The sequence below is a fragment of the Mauremys reevesii genome, linkage group 5 (assembly GCF_016161935.1).
Source record: "Mauremys reevesii isolate NIE-2019 linkage group 5, ASM1616193v1, whole genome shotgun sequence".
Classification (NCBI taxonomy): Eukaryota; Metazoa; Chordata; order Testudines; family Geoemydidae; genus Mauremys; species Mauremys reevesii.
In genome coordinates this window covers 1,771,481-1,795,529 of record NC_052627.1, presented here as the reverse complement: position 1 = coordinate 1,795,529, position 24,049 = coordinate 1,771,481, and the positions used below count along the sequence as shown (strand labels likewise).

The 24,049-nt window shown below is 47.0% G+C and overlaps 1 protein-coding gene across 2 annotated transcripts in view; it reads left to right on the top strand.

Annotated features, from left to right (window-relative positions):
* Positions 1-24,049, top strand: part of TNKS (tankyrase) — a 332,035-nt gene that overhangs the window by 201,381 nt on the left and 106,605 nt on the right. For both annotated transcript variants that reach the window (XM_039540122.1, XM_039540123.1), the window contains exons 7-9: positions 8,278-8,344; positions 8,803-8,989; positions 22,930-23,051. In XM_039540122.1, coding sequence (XP_039396056.1) covers positions 8,278-8,344; positions 8,803-8,989; positions 22,930-23,051 — 376 coding nt within the window. The remainder of the gene's footprint in view (positions 1-8,277; positions 8,345-8,802; positions 8,990-22,929; positions 23,052-24,049) is intronic.

The following is a 24,049-nucleotide window of genomic DNA, read 5'->3' as shown; positions in this document are numbered from 1 at the left end:
GGACACCTCAGCGGGTCACGAGGTTATTACATGGGGGGTCGTGAGCTGTCAGCCTCCACCCCAAACTCTGCTTTGCCTCCAGCATTTGTAATGGTGTTAAATATATAAAAAATGTGTTTATAGTTTATAAGGGAGGTCTCACTCAGAGGCTTGCTATGTGAAAGAGGTCACCAGTACAAAAGTTTGAGAACCAATGGTATAAAGTTTCAAAATGAATAATGTTTAAGGTGAATATTCTCTATACTTGCATGTGGTGGTAAGCATTTTTTTTTAATAGTGTTACATCATTCCAAACACTAATCAACTGAGAGAGAATTTCAGGATAAACAGACTTATGAACAATGGTCTGAGGTTAGAATTATCTGTTTGAAAAATGTATTCTAGGCACAAGCTAGGTGGCTTGAGAGTTGGTATCAGTAACTTAGGGTAGTATACATTACAGGTATATGTTGTATTTATTCCCAAAACTACTATTATAAACATAGGAAATTCAGAGTCAAGTTTAAATTTAAAGTAATCTAAACACGTTAAGATATGGCAGGGCACCCAAACAACATTAACTTTGCCCTTTAGTGACACCATGTGATTATGATTGACATATTTTAGTGTTTGTAGACCTAGATTAGATTGAACTGATTTTTATGGACGCTTTTCTAAATGGATGCTGTCTCCGATAGTTCTCAGCGAGGACTCAGGCCAAGGGTTCTCCTAGTTAAGATGCCCATTTTCAAAATGCCTATTGTGTCCCAATTAGAATGAAGTCAAGCTGCCCTTAGGGAAGATAGGAGAGAAAATATGCAGTCAGAAGGCTGATAGGGACACTGAAGAAGAGCAGGTGAATGGGGACAGTAGCCCTCTTTACTAAGGGCACCTGGTGGTCTCAGTCCTACTGAGAACACTAGAAGATGGCAGGTATTTTGAAAGATTGCAATTTTTTGTGGAATTCTCTGATGTGGAAACTTATATTCTTCTTCGAGTGATTGCTCCTATCCATTCCATGTAGAACATTTTTAGCCTAGCAACTCGGCCCGGGCGGGCGCCCCTGAGTGGCGCCGCCATGGCGGCGGATATATACCCCAGCCGGCCCGTCCGCTCCTCAGTTCCTTCTTTCCGCCCGTGACGGCTAGTAGGAACAGTGGAGTGATCTGCTTTCCTCCACAGCCTTAGCGTTCTCCGTTAGTTAGTGTATATAGTTATCATAGTTGTTAAATTTTGTTAATAGTTCTATAGTTAGTGTTTACAATAGTCATTAGGGAATTAGAGGGGTTAGACCTCTTCTTCCCTTATGCCCGACCGGCGGGTTCAAGCCCCCCGCGCGGCTGCCCAGCGGTATATGCGGTGAGTGACCCGCACGACTCCTGCCTCCGCTGTCTTGGAGAGTCGCACGGTCGGACAAGTGCCCCATCTCAGGCCTCGCGAGGAAGGAGCGGGACTCACGGTTGAAACAACTCCTCATGGAGTCGGCCTCCAACCTCCGGCACCAGCACCGGCGGCGCCAAAGACTGCGGTGCAGAGGATGCATCTCGCACGCATCGGCGACCCGCGCACCGCCCATCTCCCGGAAAGCTGATAAGCAAAGAGACCGTTAGCCCAGCCGCCTCCGACTGTAACGGTGCAGGCTGAGGCTGTGCGCCCAGCTCCCGGTACCTACCGAGGAGGAGCTGAGGCTGCCGCCCACGCAAGACATTTAATTGACATTACCGCTGATACAAGCGCCAGCTGCTCAAATCTATTGGGAAGCCACTGATCGCAGCACCGCCGCCAGATCTCGGTCCCTCACCACGGCACCCCGCTCCACCCGCACCGGCACGACGATCCACGCCAGGTCCGCACGTGACGCGCCCGCCTTCCAGCGCGTCCGCCGCGCCGCCGCCGATCCGCCAGCCCCGGCACCCCGGCCCGGCCGGGTCGAGCCGCCCCCGCCGGTCTCGCGTCCGCCCCGCCGTCCCCCGGTCGCCTTCCGCGCCGCGGGTCGGCCGCCCGTCTCCCGCCGGGCGTCGCCGCCCGGTCGAGCCTCGTCCCCCCGGTCGAGCTCCCCCCGCCGCCGGTCGTCGTCCCGCCGGCGGTCGAGCCCCCCCGCACCGGCCGTCGAAGCTTCAGCACGCGCGGCGCGCAGGTCCCGCGCGCCCAGCAGACCCGCGGACCGCCCCTGGCCATCAAGAGGCCCTCAGTCGCTTCTGGGGCAGCGTCCTCCCACCAGAACCTGGACCGCAACAATGGGGTTTTGGGTGCCTTGGGCGAACATGAACAGGGGCCTCCTTCCGCCGCGACAGCCAGGCTTAGCCACTGTCAGCAGGCCACCTCCGTCCCCCACTCCACAGGCCGCCGCTCACGGCACGCACTTAGAGCATGAAACGCGGGCATCTATTCCCGCAGACACGGAGCAGGCACCGGAAGAAGTGCTACCGGGTCCTTCCTCATCCTCCTCCCCCGATGAGGCGGTGGCAGGGGCGGAGCCTCCGCCGATCGACCTCAAGGCTCACCAGGACCTTCTCAAGGCCATCAACCTACCCGTGGAAGAAGTCCAGGAGGTCGATGACCCCATCACGACGTGGTGGGGCGGAGGCCCCCTTCATTCGGACAATACAAAAGAACAATGCCACTATCTGGCAGTCGCGGAGTTGAGAGAAGTACGGTCCCCGAGGGAGTACGAATACCTTTATGTTCACCTGGCTCCGGACTCTCTAGTTGTCCAATCTGTCAATGACCGGGAGCGACACGGACAGCCCGCCGCTGCGCCGAAGTCGAAGGAGTCCAAGCGTATGGACTTGTTAGGCCGAAAAATTTACTCAGCGGGCGGCCTCCAACTCCGCATCGCCAACCAAATGGCCCTGCTCTCAAGATATACATTCAACATCTTGGGCTGCCTAGGGAAATTTGCGGAGCTCACCCCGCAGGATTCCCGCCGAGAATTCTCGGCACTGCTGGAGGAAGGAAAGCTGGCTTCCCGAACCTTAATTAAGGCAGCGGTGGACGCAGCGGACTCGGGGGCCAGGACCATAGCGTCAGGGGTAACCATGCGACGCATTGCATGGCTTCAGTCCTCTACTCTGCCGCCGGAGGTCCAATACACGCTCCAGGACCTTCCTTTTGAGACGCAGGGTCTATTTTCAGAAAAGACTGATACCCGCATTCAGACCCTAAAGGACGGCAGAGTGGCGATCCGCACATTGGGAATGCACACGCCGGCCACCCAAAGGCGTTCCTTCCGGCATCAACCTTATCGCCCCTTTCAACACAACAGACCTCGCCCGCCTAACAATCGGCGCTCAGCCCCCTTCCGCCGCAGACCATCGGGCGGGCGGCGAGGGATCGCCCAAGGCCCCTCAGGGCCCAAAGACGGACGCCCGAGGGCCGCTCACCTCTCTCCAATCAGGATCCACCCCTTCTGTTTTCCGATCGCCTTTCCCGCTTCCTCCAGGTGTGGTCATCTGTAACATCAGACAGCTGGGTCCTCAGCACTGTCCAATACGGCTACCGCCTACAGTTCATTTCGCCCCCTCCCTCCCACCCACCCTCCCTGTCCCTCTTCAGGGACCCCTCTCACGAGCAAGTCCTCTTACAGGAGGTCCAATCTCTGTTGAGCGTGGGTGCCATCGAGGAGGTGCCTCCCAGCAGGCGAGGCAGGGGATTCTATTCCAGATACTTCCTCATCCCCAAGGTGAAAGGAGGCCTTCGTCCCATCTTAGACCTCCGGGAGCTCAACAGATACCTGTGCAAGCTCAAGTTTCGAATGGTGACCTTGGGGTCCATTATCCCTTCCTTGGATCCGGAGACTGGTTTGCTGCCCTCGATATGAGGGATGCCTACTTTCATGTGGCAATCTACCCCCACAGACGCTTCCTGCGCTTCATGGTCAACGGAGCTCATTACCAGTTCACAGTGCTCCCTTCGCCTCTCCACGAGGGTATTCACCAAGTGCATGGCGGTCGCCGCCGCAGCCCTCCGCCCTACCCATATCTCGACGACTGGCTGATTCGGGCCGCTCCCCAGAGCTGGTGGCGAACCAGGTGACCGAGAGTCTACATCTGTTCCGGTCTCTCGGCCTGCTTGTCAACACCGAGAAGTCCCTCTTAGTTCCCGCGCAAAGAGTGGCGGTCATAGGAGCGGTCCTCGAGTCCCATCGGGCCCGTGCGTGCCTCCCGCACACTCATTCGGGCACTGCAGGCCTTTCCGACGACAACGGTGCGATCCTGCCTCCGCCTCCTGGGTCACATGGCAGCGCCCACATTTGTGACGACGCCAGGCTGCGATTCCAAATGTGGCTGGCGCCGTGTACCGCCTCATCGCGATCCCCTAGACATGGTGGTAACGGTGGCAAAGCCCGCCTCCAGACGCTCACCTGGTGGCTGGACCCGAAACGGTCTGCGAGGAGTTCTCGCCGCGCCGCCCCGCCCGCCGCCTCGCCCGTCAATCACCCTGACGACGGACGCGGCGCTGGGCTGGGGGCTCACGTAGGAGACCAACACACCCAGGGTCTCTGGTCACCCCAGGAGCTCTCCCTCCATATCAACATCCGGGAGCTGAGAGCGATCCGCTTAGCTTGTCTCGCCTTTCGGGCTCACCTGCAGAACCGCTGTGTAGCGGTCTTCACGGACAACACCACAGCCATGTTTTATGTCAACAAGCAGGGCGGAGCGCGGTCCTCCCCACTTTGCAACGAGGCATTGCTCCTCTGGGATTTCTGCGTAGCCCACTCGATTCTCCTCGAAGCGTTTTTTCTGCCAGGAGCGCAGAACACGTTGGCCGACCGCCTCAGCAGGTCCTTCGCCTCTCACGAGTGGTCCCTTCGCCCAGATGTGGCTTATTCCATCTTCCAGAGGTGGGGCTTTCCCCAGATAGACCTCTTTGCTTCCCGGACCAACCGCAAATGCCACAGGTTCTGCTCCTTCCAAGGTCAAGCTCCAGGCTCCCTCTCAGATGCGTTTCTCCTGTCATGGACAGAGCCTCTTCTCTACGCGCTTCCTCCGCTTCCGCTCCACCGAGTGTTACTCAAGATCCGAGAGACAGCGCCATCATACTCGCCGCTGCGGCCTGGCCGAGGCAGCACTGGTATACCCTGCTGCTCGAGCTGTCGGTTCGGGAACCCATTCCCCTTCCGCTGTGGCCGGACCTCATAACCCAGGACCTCGGCAGGCTTCGTCACCCGAACCTGCAATCGCTGCATCTTACAGCTTGGTTCCTGAGTGGTTGACCGACGCAGAGAGGGATTGCTCCGCAGCGGTGCAGCAAGTGCTGCTCGAAAGCAGGAAACCTTCAACGCAAACTACTTACCTCGCCAAGTGGAAGCGCTTTGCCCTCTGGTGCGACCAGAGAGGTATCAACCCTTTCTCGGCCCCCATCCAGACTGTCCTCGACTACCTTTGGTACCTCAAGGGTCAAGGTCTTGCAATCTCGTCCCTCAGAGTGCACCTGGCAGCGCTGTCAGCATTTCGACCAGCTATAGGAGGTCGCTCGATCTTCTCCAACCCGATGGTATCACGATTCCCTAAAGGGTTGCAGGTGCGGCCTCCTGCTCCGACATGGGATCTTAACCTGGTCCTCGCCCAGCTCATGGGCCCACCCTTCGAGCCCCTTGCTACTTGCTCTCTCCTCCATCTTACCTGTAAGACGGCCTTCCTCGTGGCGATCACATCCGCCAGACGGGTCTCAGAGCTCCGCGCCCTGACGGCGGGTCCCCCATATACCGTCTTTCACGGGGACAAGGTGCAGCTCCGACCACACCCGGCCTTCCTCCCCAAGGTGGTGTCGCCCTTCCATCTCAACCAGGAGATCTTCCTCCCGGTCTTCTTCCAACAGCAGCTGCATACCCACGAAGCCTTTTCCCAGCTGTTTGTGGCAATAGCTGACCGCATGAAAGGCGAGCCAGTCTCCTCACAGCGGATTTCTTCCTGGGTGACGCCCTGCATCAGAACGTGTTACGAGCTTGCTCGGACTCACTGCACACTCCACACGCCTCATCGGCCGCTTTCCTGGCCCATGTCCCCATCCAGGACATCTGTAGAGCGGCCACCTGGTCTTCAGTCCATACCTTCGCTTCCCACTACGTGTTGGTGCAGCAGTCTAGAGACGACGCAGCCTTCGGCTCTGCGGTATTACACTCCGCCACGTCTCATTCCGACCCCACCGCCTAGGTAAGGCTTGGGAATCACCTACATGGAATGGATAGGAGCAATCACTCGAAGAACAAAGGACGGTTACTCTCCTGTAGTAACTGGTGTTCTTCGAGAAGTGTTGCTCTATCCATTCCAATCCCGCCTCCTTCCCCACTGTCGGAATAGCCGGCAAGAAGGAACTGAGGAGCGGACGGGCTGGGTATATATCCGCCGCCATGGCGGCGCCACTCCAGGCCCGCCGGAGTTGCTAGGCTAAAAATGTTCCACCTACATGGAATGGATAGGAGCAACACATCTCGAAGAACACCAGTTACTACAGGTGAGTAACCGTCTTTTCTTCAGCCTCTATTTCTCAACTTTCAATTATTAAAAAAAAAAAAAGCAATGGAAAATAACTGAGAATTCTAAAAGCATTTCTTCAAAAGTAGCTTATGTTCAAGAGTTCATTGATCTTTAACTACCTGGGAAGTTTGAAGGGTATGCATTGTTCCTCTGTTAAGATAAGTAGGGACAGTGGATGCTATATTTATTAAATAACCTAATTCAAATTAATTTAAATCCCTAAATTAATGATTTTACTTGTACATTTTCAGAACATTTATTTGATACTCAGAATAAGTGCTGTAATTTTGGAGAGGGTTTATTTCATATATAACAAACAGGTTGATCGTCTGCTTTAAGTACAATACTCAACCATATCTGTGGAGCCACAAATGCCATACGAATGTTTGGTCCATCTAGCCCAATGGTCCATCTAACCCAGTATCCTGTCTTCTGACAGTGGCCAATGCCAGGTGCCCCAGAGGGAATGAACCGAACAGGTAATCCTCAAGTGTTCCATCCCCTGTCTCCCATTCCCAGCTTCTGGCAAACAAAGGTTAGAGATACCATCCCTGACCATCCTGGCTAATAGTCGTTGATGGACCTATCTGCCATGAATTTATCTAGTTCTTTTTTGAACCCTGTTATAGTCTTGGCTTCACAACATCTTCTGGCAAAGAGTTTCACAGATTGACTGTGTGTTGTGTGAAGAAATACTTCCTTTTATTTGTTTTAAACCTGCTGCCGGTTAATTTCATTTGGTGACCCCTAGTTCTTGTGTTATGAGACAGTTCCCCGTTTTGGTTTACCTGCGCACACAATTCATTTTGTTTTATTGCTTGTCACTTTTGCCCTGCTTTTCAAATTTATGGATTTCTCATTATATATGACCGTTGCTTATGATTAGACCGGGGGCAGCAACCTTTCAGAAGTAGCGTGCCCAGTCTTCATTTATTCACTCTAATTTAAGGTTGTGTGTGCCAGTAATACATTTTAACGTTTTTAGAAGGTCTCTTTGTATAAGTCTATAATATATAACTAAACTGTTGTTGTATGTAAAGTAAATAAGATTTTCAAAAATGTTTAAGAAGCTTCATTTAAAATTAAATTAAAATGCAGAGCCCCCTGGACTGGTGGTCAGGACCTGGGCAGTGAGAGTGCCACTGAAAATCAGCTCTCATGTCGCCTTCGGCACAGGTGCCATAGGTTGCCTACCCCTGGATTAGACCCATGTCATTTGCTTTACCACTTCCTTTTTGAAGTGCAGACTTGTGACATTACTGTACAGAAATTTCAATAGCCCTCAAATAGGTGTGAAATTTCTACAAGTATATATGTTTAAGTGTATAACTTACTTCAGAAAAATGCAGCAGTCAGCTCATCCCATAGTCTGGAGTAGCTAGATCAGTCCGCTGCCTATAATATTTGTACATTTTCATAATACACCTAGCAGCCAGGTAACCTTATGTGGGGACTTCTCCATTAACATACCATTTAAAATAACTGTGGTTGTACATAGACCAGAGTACTTGCCTTCACCAAGATTAAAATGTAATGTAGCTTTTTTCCCCTTTCTGGCTGCAAGAAAGATCATTCTGAATGCAATGAGTGCTATTTCTTAACAGTAATGTATGGTAGATTAAACACCTATGTTACATTACTCAAAAATGTTTTTAATGCTATTCTTAACCAGTGCATTATTTTGGAAATACATGTAAATGTATTTGGTTAAGGTTCCATTTGATTTTGAAATCTGCTAATTTTACAGCATAAAAATAGTTCAAAAATCTTTGAAAATGCTTCTGAGAGATGTAATTTTATTTTGTTTTATTTAATCTAGTGGACTTGTACCTCTTCATAATGCATGTTCATATGGACATTTTGAAGTCACAGAATTGTTACTTAAGGTAAGTGGAGAAATGGAAGAATATGTAAGCATTGCAATATTGCAAAATTATGGAGAGAGATGGTTACGTCATACAGTAGTTAAGGCTGTAGCCTTATTTCTGTTGTAAAAAAAAATCCTGATTTTTCAAACCAGTAATAAATGATTTCAATGGTGTGGGGCTTTGGGGCATTAGATATACACCTGTACCACTGAATTAAGTATGTGTTGTTCCTCATAATCTCTGCAGCCAAGCATTAGAATTTAATTAACTAGAATTTTTTTGAAGCAAAGGTGTTTTATTAAAAATTAAGTTCATTGCAAATTTCAGATTTTGGTAGATGAAGATAAATCAATAATTTTTCATTTCATTTGAAAATAACTTAATGAGTGTTAGTTACTAAAATGAAAATCCTGTGATCTTTGTCATGGTTTTTTTTTTTTTTTTTACTAACATAAACATTTCTTTCCCACTCCTAGCATGGAGCCTGTGTTAATGCTATGGATCTCTGGCAGTTTACCCCCTTACATGAAGCTGCTTCCAAGAATCGTGTAGAAGTCTGCTCTTTGTTGCTTAGTCATGGTGCAGATCCAACACTGGTCAACTGCCATGGCAAGAGTGCTGTCGATATGGCTCCAACACCTGAGCTAAGAGAGAGACTGACTTGTAAGTGAAAAAATTATCAACTGTGAAATAATTATTAATATAAACTGACTCACCTTTCAGCCCAGTACCTTGTTAGTAATGGGAAAATGCAAAACAGGATATAGAGGTCTCCATTTCTCACTTCTAAACTTGTAGAGATCTATACATGTTCTCCTTCATGAAACTGCCTTTATTCATAGCGTTTAAGGCCAGAAGGGACCGTTAGACCTTCTCTGACCTCCTGCACATAACCAGAGGCGGATTAAGGTTTCCTCGGGCCAGAGCAAGTGGGGGGAGGGGCCCTCCCCACCCCTTCTGCCTGTGGCCACGCCCCACCTCTTTCTGCCCCCTCCCCGTGTTCCACCCAAGGGTCCCCCCATTCTTCTCCTCCACTGCAGCCCTGCAACCCCTTTCCCTCCTTCTCCACCTGCCCCCTACAGCCCCAAGAGCGGAAAAGCTCTGTCCCCGCACCATGGCCCTGGGGTGCAGCAGGGAGGGAGAGCTCCTCCAGTCCCAGGGCTGCAGTGGGGGTCTGGGTGACAAGGGTCAGGGCACAGGGTTTCTCCCCCCTCACCCTCTCCCCAGCGCTTCTGCCAGAGAGCAGGGTTCTGCTGTGAACATAAGAATGGCAGTACTGGGTCAGACCAAAGGTCCATCCAGCCCAGTATCCTGTCTACTGACAGTGGCCAATGCCGGATGCCCCAGAGGGAGTGAACCTAACAGGTAATGAGCAAGTGATCTCTCTCCTGCCATCCATCTCCACCCTCTGACGAACAGAGGCTAGGGACACCATTCCTTACCCATAATGGGTAGTAGCCATTAATGGACTTAACCTCCATGAATTTACCCAGTTCTCTTTTAAACCCTGTTATAGTCCTAGCCTTCACAACCTCCTCAGGCAAGGAGTTCCACAAATTGACTGTGCACTTTGTGAAGAACTTCCTTTTATTTGTTTTAAACCTGCTGCCCATTAATTTCATTTGGTGGCCCCTAGTTCTTATATTATGGGAACAAGTAAATAACTTTTCCCTATTCACTTTCTCCACATCACTCATGATTTTATAAACCTCTATCATATCCCCCTTAGTCTCCTCTTTTCCAAGCTGAAAAGTCCTAGCCTCTTTAATCCCTCCTCATTTGGGACCCATTCCAAACCCCTAATCATTTTAGTTGCCCTTCTCTGAACCTTTTCTAATGCCAGTATATATTTTTTTGAAATGAGGAGACTACATCTGTACGCAGTATTCGAGATGTGGGCGTACCATGGATTTTTATAAGGGCAATAAGATACTCTCCGTCTTATTCTCTATCACCTTTTTAATGATTCCTAACATCCTGTTTGCTATTTTGACCGCCACTGCACACTGCGTGGACGTCTTCAGAGAACTATCCACGATGACTCCAAGATCTCTTTCCTGATTAGTTGTAGCTAAATTAGCCCCCATCATGTTGTATGTATAGTTGGGGTTATTTTTTCCAATGTGCATTACTTTACATTTATCCACATTACATTTCATTTGCCATTTTGTTGCCCAGTGACTTAGTTTTTGAGATCTTTTTGCAGTTCTTCACAATCTGCTTTGGTCTTAACTATCTTGAGCAGTTTAGTATCATCTGCAAACTTTGCCACAGTACTCTTTACCCCTTTCTCCAGATCATTTATGAATAAGCTGAACAGGATTGGTCCTAGGACTGACCCTTGGAGAACACCACTAGATACCCGTCTCCATTCTGAGAATTTACCATTCATTCCTACCCTTTGTTCCCTGTCTTTTAACCAATTCTCAATCCATGAAAGGACCTTCCCTTTTATCCCATGACAACTTAATTTACGTAAGAGCCTTTGGTGAGGGACCTTGTCAAAGGCTTTCTGGAAATCTAAGTATACTATGTCGACTGGATCCCCCTTGTCCACATGCTTGTTGACCCCTTCAAAGAACTCTAATAGATCAGTAAGACACAATTTCCCTTTACAGAAACTATGTTGACTTTTGCCATGTTTGACTTGGGAGGGGGTTGTGGGGAGGGGCAGGAGGAGGAAGGCTTCCCCTGTGTCGCGGCTTCTGCTTGGGGGAGGGAAGGCTTCCCATGGCTTCTGCTGGAGACAAGGTTGCCGCTGGGTGGAGTTTTCCCTGTCCCGCAGCTTCTGATGGGGATGGGTTCGGGACAGGGCCACAGGAAGGAAGGGGGAACTTTCCCTGTCCCATGGCTTCTGCCAGGGCTGTGGGTGTTGTGGGGGATTCCCCCGCCTGCCCATCACTGCTGCCAGGGAGTGGAGTTGGGGCGTGCAGCTTTTCCCATCCTGCTGGCCTGGAAGCCGGAGCTCCAGGTTTCTGCTGCCCTGCAGGGAATTGTTGCCGGACCCCGCCCCGCAGTTGGCCAGGCCCCTTGTGGCCTAATCCACCGCTGCCTATAATTTGGGTTTGACTAAAGCATATCTTTCAGAAGGCCATCCAGTCTTGATCTAAAGACTTCAAGAGATAGAGAATCCACAACTTTCCTTGGTGGTCTGTTTCAATCACCCTCTCTGTTAAAAATGTGTGCTTTAATTCTAATTTGAATTTGGCTGGCATTAATTTATAGCCATTGGTTCTTGTTATGCCTGTCCCTGGTAGATTAAAAGGTCCTTTGGTACCCAGTATTTTCTTCCCATGAAGATACTTATACACACTAGTTAAGTCACCTCTGGATCTTCTCTTTGGCTACGTCTATACTACCCGCCCGGGTCGGCGGGTAGCGTTCGACTTCTCGGAGTTCGATATATCGCGTCTCATCTAGACGCGATATATCGAACTCCGAACGCGCTCCCGTCAACTCCGGAACTCCTCCACCGCGAACGGCGGTGGCGGAGTCAACGGGGGAGCCGCGGACTTCGATCCCGCGGCGTCTGGACGGGTGAGTAGTTCGAGTTCAGCTACGCTATTCGCGTAGTTGAAGTTGCATACATTAGTTCGACACCCCCCCACCCCCAGTGTAGACCAGGCCTTTGACAAGCTAAGCAACTGAGCTCTGTTAGTCTCTCACACTAAGGCATTTTTTCCAGCCCTTGAATCATTTGTGATTCATCTCTGCGCCCTCTTCAAATTTTTAGCATCCTTTTTAAAATGTGGGTACCAGCACTAAACACAGTTTTCCAGTATCTGTCTCACCAGTGCCATCTACAGAGGTAAAATCACCTCCTTGCTCCTACTCACTGTTTATACATCCAAGAATCGCTTTGGTCCTCTTTGCCAGAGTATTGCACTGGAAGCTCATGTTGCGTTGCTTCTCCACTATGACACCAAAATGCTTTTCATTAGGGCTGTCAAATGATTAACAAAACTAATTGTGATTAATCATGAGATTAAAAAATAATGGCAATTAATTGCAGTTTTAATCTCACTGTTAATAATAGAATATTGTTTGTTTAAATATTTTTTAGTGTTTTCTACATTTTCAAATATATTGATTTCAGTTACAACTTCAGAATACAAAGTGTACAGTGCTCATTTTATATTATTTTTCAGTACAAATATTTGCGCTGTAAAAAGATAAAACAAAAGAAATAGTATTTTTCTGTTCACCTCACACAAGTACTGTAGTGCTCTTTACCGTGAAAGTGTGACTTACAAATGTAGATTTTTTTTTTACATAGCTACACTCAAAAATAAAACAGGGTAAAACTTTACAGCCTACAGATTCACTCAGTCCTACTTCTTGTTCAGACAATCGCCAAGACAAATACATTCGTTTACATTTACAAGAGATAATATTGCCTGCTTCTTCTTTACGTCACTTGAAAATGAGAACAGGTGTTCACATGGCACTGTTATAGCTGGCATTGCAAGGTATTTATGTTCCAGATATGCTAAATGTTTGTATGACCCTTCATGCTTTGACCATCATTCTAGAGGATGTGCTTCTATGCTGATGATGGGTTCTGTTCAATAATGATCCAAAGCGGTGCAGACTGATGCACGTTCATTTCCATCATCTGAGTCAGATGCCACCAATAGAAGGTTGATTTTCTTTTTAGGTGGTTTGGATTCTGTAGTTTCCAAATCGGAGTATTGCTCTTGTAAGACTTTTGACAGCATGCGCCACACTTCATCCATTTTGGAAGGCACTTCAGATTCTTATGCCTTGAGTCCAGTGCTGTAGCTATCTTTAGAAATCTCATACTGGTACCTTCTTAATTGTCCCCCAAGGAGTTCAGTCACGAATTTAATTAACACATTTGTTTAACGAGTGTCATCAACTTGGAAGCATGTCCTCTGGAATGGTGGTCGAAGCATGAAACTTCTGCCACCTGCTACTCATACCATTCTGACACACCTCATTCTGACGGCTCCATCGGCACTGCCATTTGTGGAAGTCTCCAGTTCTGAGGATACAAATCTTTGGGGCGGCCCACCACTTCTGTTCCAGAAGCACGACTACTGAAGAGTTGTGATGGCACCATGACAGTTCCCCAGTTTGCCTCACCCACAGAGGTAGTACCCAGGTCTTTGAGCACAGGCTCAACAGCAGCAGGATCCACCGGGTTGGTCATATTGGAGCTCATGGCCTCAGTATTCACCTTGAGAGCTGTCCCGTTCAACTTGGGAGGATTCCCCATCTCACTCCTACAACCTTCGTCCGGTTAGACGTTCTGACATGGGATTAGAGGATGCACCGATTAGCCCGATTCTTATGGTACCGGCAGATCTGGAGAGATTCCCTTGGTCGTCTCCAAATGTTGCCATGTCATCAACACCTTCCTCTCCACGAGACAGCTGACCGTTTCAAGAGCTGCTACAGAGGATAGCCAATGCTCTTGATTCTACTAGAAGAAGTGCAGGACAGTCAGCATCAGCTACTAGACATTCTGCACACATCAGTACTGGCAAGGGTGGCTCTACTAGTCAATGAAGCGATTTTTTAACTGGCACGCACCATGTGGCATACCTTGGCCATATGCACACTGACCCCGAAGGGGGCTGAGAAAAGATGGGCCGAGAGAAGAGACTACGCCGCCCCCCCAAGGGGGCAGAATTTCTATTTTCACACCCTCCACCTAACTCCTTGGTGATACAGGCTAAGTCAGAGTAGACGAAACAACACCAGTGCTCCACCTTGGCAGACAGGGAGGGTAAGACATTGGAACTTATGGGTCAAAGGTCTTCTCGGCTGGACTACAGTTCTGGACCTCTAACTACTTGGCACTGATGGCCAATTATGACTTTATAAACTATGGGTGGATGAAAGGCTTAAGGTCAGACTTGACAAAGCCCTGGCTGGGATGATTTAATTGGGGATTGGTCCTGCTTTGAGCAGGGGGTTGGACTAGATACCTCCTGAGGTCCTTTCCAACCCTGAGATTCTATGATTTTATGAAGGAATTTATAGATAAGTTACCCCAGCAGGATCTTCTTGCATCCGAAGAAGTGGGTATTCACCCACGAAAGCTCATGCTGCAAAACATCTGTTAGTCTATAAGGTGCCACAGGATTCTTTGCTGCTTCTACAGAACCAGACTAACACGGCTACCCCTCTGATACCCAGCAGGATCATGATCGCTTCCAGGCAATTTTACAGGAAAGCAAGTTGGTCACCGAATCCATACTTCAGGCTGCAGCTGATTCAGCGGACACATCCTCACGTGTATTAGCAATGGGAATTATCATGAAGAGAGAATCCTGGTTACAATCCTCACCTTTCCCTAGAGAGGTACAAAACACAATCCAAGTACCTTCCATTTGACGAGTCAGACCTCTTGAACCAGAAAACTGATGATTACTTACACTCACTAAAAGACTCTAGAGCCGCTTACAATCCATGGGCATTTTATACACTGGCACCAAAAAGAAAATTGTATTGCCTACCGCCAAGCCAAAGCAGTAGAACACCACATTTCTATCACCAATGAGCCTACAAGCCTCCTCAGAAGTGCCATAAGGTGCACAGAACCCATCCACCTGTTCGGGCAACACAGACCCCTGCACAACGCACTCAATTGTCATGAAAATGGTATTTCTGAGTGTGGCTAAAGAGCTGTCAGCCACTCCATATACCAATGTTCCTACCATCAACCTCTTCTGTGGGGTCATCTCAAACTCTTTCTACCAGCATGGAGAGCTATAGCAACAGACAAGCGGGTCCTGGACATCGTTCAACGCAGCTACACCCTTGAGTTTATGATGACATCTCCTCCACATCCCTCCCTGACCTCCCTGCTGAGAACACTCTACACGATAGTATTCTTACTAGGGCTGTCGACTATCGCAGTTAACTCACGCAATTAACTCAAAAAAATTAATCACAATTAAAAAAAATTATGATTAATCACACTGTTAAACAATAGCATACCAATTGAAATTTATTAAATACTTTGGATATTTTTCTACATTTTCATATATAGTATTCTGTGTTGTAATAGTAATAAAAATAATATACACTTTGATTTCTAAAATTTGCACTGTAAAAATGATAAACAAAAAAAGTGTTTTACTCATACAATACTGTCGTGCAATCTCTTTAATTGTGAAAGTGCAACTTGCAAATTTTTTTTATTTCATAACTGCACTTAAAAACAAAACAATGTAAAACTTCAGAGCCTAAAAGTCCACTCAGTCCTACTTCTTGTTCAGCCAATAACTAATGCAAACAAGTTTGTTTACATTTACAGGAGATAATGCTGCCCTCTTCTTATTTACGTCACCAGAAAGCAAGAACAGGCATTTGCATGGCACTTTTGTAACTGGCATTGCAAGGTATTCACGTGCCAAATATGCTAAACATTTGTTTACCCCTTCATGCTTTGGTCACCATTCCAGAGGAAATGCTTCTATGCTGATGACGCTTGTTAAAAAAATATTGCATCAGTTACATTTGTGACTGAACTCCTTGGGGGAGAATGTTTTTTTGTACATAATTCTACATTTGTAAGTTCAACTTTCATGATAGAGATTACATTAAAGTATTTGTATTAGGTGAATTGAAAAATACTATTTCTTTTGTTTTTTACAGTGCAAATACTCGTAATCAAAAATAAATATAAAATGGGCATGGTACACTTTGTATTCTGCATTATAATTGAAATCAATATATTTGAAAATGTAGAAAACATCCAAAAATATTTAAATAAATGGTATTCTATTATAGTTTAACAGTGCAATTAATCGTGGGATTAATTTTTTTAATCGCTTGACAGCCCTAAATCTTACCCTTGAGATGGGCTCCTTCTTGCAGAGACAAGCAGTGGAACTAGTCCCTTCACCCTTTCAGGACACAGGGTTCTATCCCAACTACTTCCTGGTACCCAAGAAGGAGGAGGATGGAGACCCATTTTGGATCTCCAACTCCTCAACTGCTGAATTCACAAGCCATCATTCCTTTGCTAGAAAAAGGTATGTGGTTTATGGCTCTTGATATGCAAGACACCTGCTTCCATGTTGATGTACACCTGACCCACAGGAGATTCCTGAGGTTCAGGATAGGACCTCAACACTTCGAACACAGGGTTCTCCCATTCAGTCCTTGTCTTCCTCTATCTGGATGACTGGCTGCTAGCAGCGCAGTCCAGAGAGGAAGCTTGAGCATCAACATCTCAACTTCTTCGACTCCTCTCTAGGAGTGAGCATTAATGTCAAAAAATCGACTTTGCACCTTATTCAGTCCCTGGAATTCATAGGAGCTCACATTGATGTGGTTTCTTCACGAGTTATCTGCCACGGGACAGATTCCAGAGCCTACTGGACCAAATAGTAATCTCTAACCCTTTGATTTCAGCCAGGACCTGCCTTTCCCTCCTAGGGCACATGGCAGTGTACACACATGTCACGCCATTTGCCCAGCTGTATCTTTGCTGACTACAGCTATGACTGCAAAGGATTTACTCTCTCATACACCAATCCATGGACACTATACTCATTGTCCTGCTGGAAGACATCTTCTCACTTTGGTGGTGGAGAGACCTGCTACAAGTCTGCTCCAGATGCCCTTCCTCCCATCTTTGCTGATCGTGACAGTCATAATGGACATGTCACTGGCAGGTCTCTGCTCACATGAGAGATCATATGGCACAAGGCATCTGGATCACGCAAGAGGTCAGGATGCACATAAACATACCGGGACTTTGGGCAATGCACAAAGCATGTCACGTGTTCTTACAAGCTATCCGTTATCACCACATCCTTCTCACGTCAGACAGCACCACCACAGTATACTACATAAACATGGAGGCATAAGATGCATGGAGGCAATATGCCTGTGGAAATGGTGCATAGAATATCATATCCTTTTATCGGCATCGTCCCTGCCTGGCACTGAGAACGTGATTGCAGATGCCTTCAGCAGGAATTTTGCTACCAACCATGTATAGGAGTTGCTTGACACAGTAATCGTGGACATCTTTGGCTGCTGTGGGATGCCTGCCAGAGACCTTTTTGCATCACAGAATACCAAGCGCACCCAGTATTGCTGAAGAGGGAACACGGTCCCCACTCACAGGGTGATACTCTGGTCGTCAACTAGTTGGACTGAAAGAACTATGCTTTCTCCTCCATACCACTCCTATCGTGTTCCCTCCACAAACTCTGTCAGGAGAGAGCGATGGCCATTTTGATGGCCCTGTTCATAGAATCATAGAATCTCAGGGTTGGAAGGGACCTCAGGAGGTATCTAGTCCAACCCCTTGCTCAAACCAGGACCAAACCCAACTAAATCATCCCAGCCAGGGCTTTATCAAGCCTGACCTTAAAAACCTCTAAGGAAGGAGATTCCACCACCTCCCTAGGTAACCCATTCCAGTGCTTCACCACCCTCCTAGTGAAAAAGTTTTTCCTAATGTCCAACCTAAACCTCCCCCTCTGCAACTTGAGACCATTACTCCTTGTTCTGTCATCTTCTACCACTGAGAACAGTCTAGATCCATCCTCTTTGGAACCCCCTTTCAGGTAGTTGAAAGCAGCTATCAAATCCCCCCTCATTCTTCTCTTCTGCAGACTAAACAATCCCAGTTCCCTCAGCCTCTCCTCATAAGTCATGTGCTCCAGCCCCCTAATCATTTTTGTTGCCCTCCGCTGGACTCTCTCCAATTTATCCACATCCTTCTTGTAGTGTGGGGCCCAAAACTGGACACAGTACTCCAAATGAGGCCTCACCAGTGCTGAATAGAGGGGAATGATCACATCCCTCGATCTGCTGGAAATGCCCCTACTTATACAACCCAAAATGCCATTAGCCTTCTTGGCAACAAGGGCACACTGTTGACTCATATTCAGCTTTTCGTCCACCGTAACTCCTAGGTCCTTTTCTGCAGAACTGCTGCCCAGCCATTCGGTCCCTAGTCTGTAGCAGTGCATGGGATTCTTCCGTCCTAAGTGCAGGACTCTGCACTTGTCCTTGTTGAATCTCATCATATTTCTTTTGGCTCAATCCTTTAATTTGTCTAGGTCCCTCTGTATCCCATCCCTACCCTCGAGTGTATCAACCACTCCTCCCAGTTTAGTGTCATCTGCAAACTTGCTAAGGGTGCAGTCCACACCATCCTCCAGATCGTTAATGAAGATATTGAACAAAACCGGCCCCAGCACCGATCCTTGGGGCACTCCACTTGATACCGGCTGCCAACTAGACATGGAACCATTGATCACTACCCGTTGAGCCCGACCATCTAGCCAGTTTTCTATCCACCTTACCGTCCATTCATCCAGCCCATACTTCTTTAACTTGCTGGCAAGAACACTGTGGGAGACTGTATCAAAAGCTTTGCTAAAGTCCAGAAATAGCATATCCACTATTTTCCCCTCATCCACAGAGCCAGTTATCTCATCATAGAAGGCAATTAGGTTAGTCAGGCATCACTTACCCTTGGTGAATCCATGCTGACTGTTCCTGATCACTTTCCCCTCCTTTAAGTGGTTCAGAATTGATTCCTTGAGGACCTGTTCCATGATTTTTCCAGGGACTGAGGTGAGACTGACTGGCTTGTAGTTCCCTGGATCTTCCTTCCTCCCTTTTTTAAAGATGGGCACTACATTAGCTTTTTTCCAGTCATCCGGGACCTCCCCCGATCGCCATGATTTTTCAAAGATAATGGCCAATGGCTCTGCAATCTCATCGGCCAACTCCTTTAGCACCCTCGGATGCAGTGCATCCGGGCCCATGGACTTGTGCTCGTCCAGCTTTTCTAAATAGTCCCGAACTACTTCAGCTCTCTGTGGAGAAAGGTCACCTCCTCCCCATACCGTGCTGCAGAGTGCAGCTGTCTGGGAGCTGACCTTGTCTGTGAAGACAGAGGCAAAAAAAGCATTGAGTACACTAGCTTTCTCCACATCCTCTGTCACTAGGTTCCCTCCCTCATTCAGCAAGGGGCCCACACTTCCCTTGACTTTCTTCTTATTGGTAACATACCTGAAGAAACCCTTCTTGTTACTCCTAACATCTCCGGCTAGCTGCAACTCCAAGTGTGATTTGGCCTTCCTAATTTCACTCCTGCATGCCTGAGCAATACTTTTATACTCCTCCCTGGTTATTTGTCCAATCTTCCACTTCTTGTAAGCTGTTTTTTTGTGTTTAAGACGAGCAAGGATTTCACTGTTAAGCCAAGCTGGTCGCCTGCCATATTTACTTTTCTTCCTACACATCATGCCGTACCAATTCTGGTTCCTTCATCTTCTCCACATATCAAAGCATTCTACACTCCCGCTCCAGACAGTCCCTGAACTGCTGATGCAACACAACTGCAGACTCAGGCTCCCAGATCTACGGCCGCCACACTGAAAGCTAGGGTTTTGGCTGAACGCCTCCATTAGCACGAGAATGCCCATTAGCAGTGCAAGACATCCTCTCCAGTAGCCAAAAGGAATCCATGAGATGCTCCTATAAGGCCAAATGGAAACGTTTCACTTCCAGGGCTGAACGGCAAGGCCTTGTCCCCGCGGCTGTGGGCATGCAGATACTCTTAGACTATTTTCTCTATCTGAAAATCTTGGGTCTCGCTCTCAGCTCCATCCAAGTTGATGCAGATGCCATTAGTGCTTTCCACCCTCTAGTGGATGGACATTCAATTTTTATGCACCTCTTGACTGCCTGATTCTGGAAGGGCCTTTTATGTAAATGCCCGCCCATTCAACCTGTTGATACCCAATGGGACCTCAACCTAGTCTTCCTCATTAATGAACCCCTGGCCTCCTACTCTTCCTCTCCTCTCCATGAAGGTCACTTTCCTTGTTGCCATTACTTCAGCGAGGTGCGTTGGTGAACAGGGAGCCAGGGTGGCAGACCCCTCCCCCGTTCACTGCATTCCATAAAGACAATGTTTCACTCTGATTGCATCCAAGTTGCTACCAAAGGTGGTTTTCTCATTCAATCTCAATCAGCCCATACATCTACCTACCTTCTTCCCCAAACCACACGTCTTTCATGGGGAACGGCAACTTCATTCACTTGATGTGCTTAGGGCCCTGGCCTTTTCCCTGCAAAGGACAGAGCCATTCCAGAAGTCTCCCAGGCTATCTACTTCCTTTTGTTTGTTTTAAATCTGCTGCCTATTAATTTCATATTTCCATCCAGTGAATCTTTAAATGGGTTTCCAGGTGCATTACACATTGCTATCAGTTGTCGAGACAATCCCCATCAGGTGGGATAGGCTCACTCAATGAGAGTGCAAGCATCAACCACAGCGTGCTTCATGATGTGTCCCTTGCAGATATATGTAAGACTGCTGTGTGGAGTTGGTACACACTTTTTCCTCCCACTACACTCTAGTGTGTGATTCCACAACAGATGCCTCATTCAGCGCAGCGGTCCTCCATTCTGTGATTCCATCATCTTCATCGCATTTTCCTCCTAACTACGAACTGCTTGTCAGACACCTCCATGGTATACAATAGGGACCATCACTCAAAGAAGAAACGGGGGGTTCTGGTAACGGCGGGTTCTTCGAGATACGTGGTCCCTATCTTTATTCCAATCCCAACCTCCTTCCCCGCTGCTGCCTATCTGATAGGTCTGTGGTAGAGAAGGAACTGGAGACACTGGCAGTCCACCCTGCCCTTTATCACCTCAGGCGAAACCACAAGGCAATACATGGGCTCACGTGCAGACCGCCAAACGATACTACTTTCAAAGGTTCTGGCTCCAGGCATATGGTGCATGCACATAACCCTCAGTGGATACAGATAGAGACTATACATCTCGAAAAACCTCCAGTTACAGGCAAGCAACCTCCCCTTCTTCTTTCCCTTTAGTAAAGTCATATGTTCTAATTTGGGAACCCTACCCTCTCCACTTTAGTCAAACTCAAAACTTATTGTTTCATTATTAAATAATAATAATTAAGAGCAGAACAGAGTTCAGGAAAATGATTTTAATTAACTTTGTAAAGCAAAAACATGACTTTCAGACTTCATTCAGAGATTTATCTGTTCTTGCAAATCAGCCTGTGCTAATCAACAAATGTGTTTGATTTTTTTCTTTTGCAAACTAATGGCAAGGAAAGAGGAGAGAAGCATCAATGATGCTTTTTCCCCCAGTATTCTGTAAGTCCTGGTAGCATTGCTGGGCTATCTGAATCTCACTGCACTATGCCAGGCTTATTCTCGGACAGGAGAAGATGGTTTTGACAGAACCAGTTCAGTACTTTTTGGCACAGATGGCTGTGAAGCAGTAAAACGGCTTTTGATTTATTTTGTCATCCAGTTTCATGTGTGTTCTTCCTGGGCTGGCAAGTTAGACTAATCTGTTGAAGCATGTCATCAGTTTGATGTAGAAAATGCTGGCATGTGGCCTTACAGGGTGAAGTTGCCACTGATACTATAGCTAATTCTTGCAAAGGTATTTAATTATTTGGAATTCATTCTCAAACACTCTTGATTACTTCATGATAGTATAAAATATAACTATTCTAGAATTCAGTTTGGTTGTAATTATGTTACCAAACTGCTGATTCATCATTTCTAACTTAAATAAAGAGCTGCTTTCCACAAGAGCCTTCATTACTCATTCTTGTTTTTCTAAATTATTTTTTCTGGTATCTGGTCAGAAAACCAAACAAAAAGGATTCCTCCTAACCCAGTGGTGGGAAAGTTAAGTCCTAACCTTGAGTCTAAATTTCTCTCACTTATCTGTTTTTGTCTCACTCTTATAACAGAGAAAGACAATTAACACAAGTTATAAAGTTACAGAAAACTGCTAATTCCACAAGAAATAACTTCTTAAATAAGTTAGAACTTTTGTACCTGCTGACTTTTGGTTTTGTTCATCATTTATTAAAGGTACTTTTACATATTTGGATATGAATTCATCCTGCTCTCCTTGCTCTCACCAGTGATCCCAGTGTCATCAGTGGGATTACTTGCAGTAACAAAGTGAGCAGGATTTGGTGCTTGGCCATTTTTATGTTAAAGGAGCAATATAATGGTGAGATTCTATGCTGCACCTCCTACAGGTGCAATACTGAACTCTCAGACTGGGAGGGAGAGGGTTAAGTAAGGTGGCTTTAAGCCACCTTTGAGCCCTCTTGGTCCTGGATTGATCTGGAGGCTGGAGGGTCCTCTGGTGTAATTTGGGCCTGAAATCTCTCTAGTGTTGTGTGCTGCAACCCCACCTTGGCATGCCCCCTATGCTGGAGCTTGTGGTAGGGCTCTCGGAAGGTGGCCTGGCAGCTGTCTTCTGTAGTGCTGGTCCTAGAAGTCTCCTCCTCTGGCTGGATACAGAGTTTTTAGGGATCCGTATAACACTCTTTATCTTGGGACTGGAGAGGAGGATGGGAGTTTTGCCCTGGAAACTGGAACTTTCCTTCCCATCTCACCCCAAGAATATATTTCTGCCTTCACTAGGACAGAGTTTAGGATTCTGTCATCATAGCTGATGTTACTATTTAGGGCAGTATAGAAAAAATTTCTTTCCCCTTTGGTTAATTGTAGTTAGGTTTCTGAAATAAGATTTATAAATCTGATGTGTTGCTGAATATTAAGTCTGTCTTATTTCTCCAACAGATGAATTCAAAGGACATTCTTTATTGCAAGCCGCCAGAGAAGCAGACCTAGCCAAAGTGAAAAAGACACTTGCTTTGGAGATCATTAATTTCAAACAGCCACAGTCACATGAGACAGCTCTGGTGAGATTGTATAGTCCATTCATTTCTTTATGATCTATATGGAAGTAGTGCTAGCTGAAGAGTTTTTTATTGCTAGACTATGAAAATGTATTCATCTAAAATTGAGGATGTGCCACCAGGCATCTTATGTGTTAAAAGTAAATCACTGCTATAGAAGAAACATTGTACATTTTTTTTTCACCCTGGAATTCAGGTTTTATGCAGGATTTCTCCAGAATCCTGCAAGTGAGCTACTGCTCACTTCTTCATGTTTAACCTGTGTGTTCTCCCCACCTGATTACCTTCCCTGTAGTGACAGCTGCTAGAGGGTTTCTCTGTGTTCTGCTATCACTGCAGTTTGTCTTGTTTTTTCTCTCTATCTTATCTTATGTTTTATGGACACTTGTTGCAAAAAATGTTTTGGGGTGGCGGAGGGTTGAGATGAAGCAGGCAACAGAAACATATCGTGCTGGTTTATGGGGGATTGGAATAAATTAGCAGGCTGCCCTCTATCTTTCGTCTTTTATTTTTGAAATCAGTTTTTCACTGCAATCCCAATTAGACTTGCTTCTTGATGAAAATCATTCTGCAACATTCCCACACAGATGAGATTATTAATAATACTTAATTCTTTCAACATCTGATAGAGGTTAGCAGTGAAATGTTTGATGTCATTCCTGGTATATAAGGGCTTTCTGGCTCTCACTGACCGACCAGTTGTTTCCCTTGTCCAGCTGATCAGTATAACTCTCTGCTGGCGAAGTATATTTGTTGTGATAGCATTCAGACTTGTCTAGCATTACATAAGAACATAAGAGTGCCATACTGGGTCAGACCAAAGGTGCATTTAGCTCAGTATCCTGTCTTCCAACAGTGGCCAATGCCAGGTGCCCCAGAGGGAATGAACAGTACAGATAATCAAGTGATCCATCCCATTGCCCATTCCTAGCTTCTGGCAAGCAGAGGCTAGGGACACCATCCCTGCCCATGCTGGCTAATAGCCATTGATGGACCTACCC